Here is a 4,123-nt window from a genome sequence, read left to right as displayed (position 1 = left end):
CGGGGACACCGCGGGGACATCGCCCGTTCCCCGCCCATGGCGGGGATTGGGGCTGCGGGCCTCAATTAACGAGGAATTATGGGCTGGAATATTTAATTACGGCGGGATTAGAGGACGGGGATTGCGGCCAAAGCGGCTCGGGGACTTGGGGGTGACAAAAGGGCCCAGAATGACATCGGGGTTGGGGGGGGACACCGAGCTGGGACCCCCGGAGGGCGCATCCAGCACGGGGGTGGATCCCTGAGCCCCGAAATTCCCGGGACAGCCCGGAGGTGTCACCCGGCTGGGGACAAGGTTGGCGGCCGGGGACAGCTTGGAGCCGGGAATTCTTTCCCCACCTCAGAAAACCCTGGAATTCCGCGACCCCCACGGCTCCCCCCGGGCTCTTCCCACCAGGACCCCGGGGGAATCTCCCAAGGGCTGGGAATTTTGGGAAGCGGGGAGGTAACGAGGGGAATGCGCGGCGGGCACCCCCAAAGCCAGGGCTGCGCCGATTTCCCTCTGGAATTCTCATCCCGCTGGTTTCGGGGTCAAGCCGGGGCACCCCCGGGGACGCGGCGGGGGCTCCGCGTCCCCCTCCCTGCGCCAGCGCCGCCGCTGCCCCGGAGCCGCGGCCGGGCCGAGCTGAAAGTCCCAAATTCCGCGTCCCAAAATAGCTCCCCGGAGCGGGGGGAGCGGGGATGTGCCAGGGCTCATCTCCTCTGCGAGCCCGAGCGGCGCGGCCGGGATCGGGGCGGCACTCCCGGGAAAACGGGGCCGGAATTCCCGGGAAAACGGGGCGTGGAATTCCTGGGGAAATGGGGCCGGGAATTCCCGGGAAAACGGGGCCGGAATTCCCGGGAAAAACAGCTCAGGACCCCCCCCCCCCCCCATCCCCATCCCATCCCATGGATCCCACCCCACTGATCCCATCAATCCCACGGATCCCATGGATCCCACTGATCCCACCCCACTGATCCCATCAATCCCACGGATCCCATGGATCCCACTGATCCCACCCCCACTGATCCCATCAATCCCCGCCCCCACCGATCCCCGCCCCATCCCCTCGCTGTCCCCACCCCGCGGTGCCACCCCCGGGAGGGTGCCCCCGGTGTCCCCTGGGGACACAGGGCGACACGACGGGACACGAGGGGACACGAGGGGACAGCGGTGACACAGGGGGGACACGAGGGGACACGAGGGGACAGCGGTGGACACAGGGGGGACACGAGGGGGACAGCGGGGACACAGGGGGGACACGAGGGGACACAGGGGGACACGAGGGGACAGCGGTGACACAGGGGGACACGAGGGGACAGCGGGGACACAGGGGGACACGAGGGGACACAGGGGGACACGAGGGGGACAGCGGTGACACAGGGGGACCACGAGGGGACATGAGGGGGACACGAGGGGACACGAGGGGACACAGGGGGACATGAGGGGACAGCGGTGACACAGGGGGACACGAGGGGACACGAGGGGACATGAGGGGACACGAGGGGACACGAGGGGACAGCGGGGACACAGGGGGGACAGTGGTGACACCAGGGGACACGAGGGGACAGCGGGGACACAGGGGGACACGAGGGGACACGAGTGGCACCGGTGGTGGCACCGGAGCAGCCCCGGCCTCTTCCCTTCCCGCTCCAAGAAACCCAAACCAAGCCGGGGAAGAAAGAGATTTTTTTATTTTAGAGCTCTCCTCCCTCCTCGCCTCTTTTGGGGTTTGGTTTGGGTTTTTTAAAATTTTTTTTGTTGTTTTTTTGTTTTTTGTTTTTTTTTTTTTTTGTTTCACGTAAAAATAGCAGCGAACAGCTCGGGAAGAGAAGGGAAGAGGGGAAATGTTTTAAATTTAAAAAGCCAGGAGGAGAGAGGGAAGGGGGAGGAGGGAGAGATAAAATAAGGGGGGGGGAATGGGGGGAAAAGGGGGGGAAATGGGGAAGAAAATGGGGCAAAATTGGGGAAAAAGGGGGGGGAAACGGGGGGGAAAAGGAAAAAAGGGGGATAAAAAAGGGACGGAATGCAGAGAAGCAGAGCTGAGGCGCGGGGAGGAGGGAGAGACAAAATAAGGAGGGGGGAAAATGGGGAAAGAAAGGGGAAAAATGGGAAAAAGCAGGAAAAAAAAGGGGGAGGAATGCAGGGAGGCCGAGCCGGGGCGCGGGAGGCCTGGCTCCGTCTGGGAGCTGCCAGCGCGGCCCGGGCTCGGCGCTGAGCCCCGGAGCCCGGCGGCGGCAGCAGCGGGAGGGGCGCGGGCCCGGCCCCGGGCGGCATCAGCGGCGCGCGGAAAAACGCGGGGGGACAGCGCGGGGACACCGGGGGGACACGGTGACACCGGGGACACGGCGGGGGACACGAGGGGGGACACTGGGACATGGGGGGGACACCGGGGGACAAGGGGGGGATACTGGGGACATGGGGGGACACGGGGGGACAAGGGGGGACACGGGGACACCGGGACACGGGGGGGACAAGGGGGGACACTGGGACACGGGGGGGACAAGGGGTCCTGGCTCTGCCCGGTTCGGGGACATTGCCGTGGGGACAGCAGGGTTTGGGGGACAGGGGGACATTGCCCACGTGCTGCCACCCGGGAGGGGACCACGGTGACAAAGAGGGGGGGCAACAGCGGCAAGGGGGCCCGCGGTGACGAGGGGTGGCCCGGTGACAGCGCAGTGGTGAGGGGGACACGGTGGCGATCGGGCTGGGGGGACAGCGGCCAGGGGACCGTGGCGACAAGGAGGGACACAGCAGCGAGGCGCCACCTCGTGCCTGTCCCCGCGCGGCCGCGGGGCCACCGCTGTCACCTCGGAGCAGTGTCACCTCGGCGCAGTGTCACCTCGCAGCAGTGTCACCTCGGAGCGCTGTCGCCGCCACCCCCCCGCGCCCGCCGCGGCCAAAGCAGCCCGGGCCACCAGCGCGGCCACCGCCCGCCGACACCGCAGGGGTGGCACCGCCACCCACCCCCCACGCCGGTCCCTGCCGGGGGAGGAGGGACGGGGACAGTGGCAGGAGGTGGGCACCGGCTGTGACAATCGCCACCAGCCCCGGCAGCGGTTTGTCCCTGCGGCTGGCGCTGGGAGGTGGCACTGGGGGGGTGGCACTGGGAGGTGGCTCTGGAGGTGGCACTGGAGGGGTGGCACTGGGAGGTGGCACTGGGAGGTGGCACTGGAGTGGTGGCACTGGCACTGCGGGGACCCGGCGCTGCCGTTTCGGGGTTGGGGACAATGTGTGGGGGACAAAGGGATGGCGGCACGCCGGGGCGGGTGCCACCAGTGCCAGTTCGGGTTGGAATTTGGCCGGGCAGAGGACAGTGACACTGGGAACGGTGGCACGGATGGCGCAGGGCACGACAGCGGTGCCAGCTCGGTGCCCGCTTTCCCCAAAATCCCGGTGCCATCCCAGTGCCCGTTTTCCCCTCGATCTCCCCCAAAATGCAGCCCGCTCCCGGCTGGGCCGGTGCCAGCGCGGTGCCCGCGGGCCGCGGGTCCCCCCGCCGCTCCCAGCCGCCTCTCCCGGCACCTTCCCCTCTTTGATCTCCCGCTCCATCCCCCGCTTTTCCTTCATCTTCCCCCAAAATTCCCGCAGCCCTCCGCCCTCCCTCCCGGCCGTGGGTGGCACCGGGGCACCCCGGGGTGGCCCGGAGCGGTGGCTGTCCCCAAAAATCGGCAGGGGAGGGAGCACGAGGCTGGCGGGGCCCCGTCCCGGGGTTTATTCCGGGGACTCTGAGGATCCCAGCGTGTCCCAGCCCATGGATTTGGGGGGGGTGCCCCGTCCCGGATCCCGGGGTTCCCATCCCGGAGATCTTGGGGTTCCCCATCTCGGGGATCCCGGGGTTCCCATCCCGGAGATCTTGGGGTTCCCCATCCCGGGGATCCCGGGGTTCCAATCCCGGAGATCCCAGGATCCTGGATGCCGGGAAGAGGAGCGGACACCCCCACACGGGGGATTTTGGGGGATTTTTGGAGCCGCCGGGGGTTTTATTTTCGGGCTCAAAAGCAGGAGGCTCCCGGAGCCTGTGGATTTCCCGGGATTCAGGGGGAGAGGAGCGGGCTGGGGAGGCAGAGTGGTGCCATCCCGTGCCATCCCGTACCATCCCGTGCCATCCCGTGCCGTTCCATGCCGTCCCGTGCCGTTCCAT

At 67.6% G+C, this 4,123-nt stretch overlaps 1 protein-coding gene across 1 annotated transcript in view; it reads left to right on the top strand.

Moving 5' to 3' along the window:
* The first annotated feature begins 3,228 nt into the window (after positions 1-3,228).
* KIRREL1 (kirre like nephrin family adhesion molecule 1) overlaps positions 3,229-4,123 on the top strand; it is a 9,086-nt gene continuing 8,191 nt past the window's right edge. The window contains 1 exon segment of the mRNA XM_068174745.1: positions 3,229-3,340. Coding sequence (XP_068030846.1) covers positions 3,229-3,340 — 112 coding nt within the window.

The sequence above is a fragment of the Anomalospiza imberbis genome, chromosome 29 (assembly GCF_031753505.1).
Source record: "Anomalospiza imberbis isolate Cuckoo-Finch-1a 21T00152 chromosome 29, ASM3175350v1, whole genome shotgun sequence".
NCBI lineage: Eukaryota > Metazoa > Chordata > Aves > Passeriformes > Viduidae > Anomalospiza > Anomalospiza imberbis.
The sequence above is the reverse complement of the archived record's forward strand: the minus strand, read 5'-3'. Positions and strand labels throughout refer to the sequence as shown.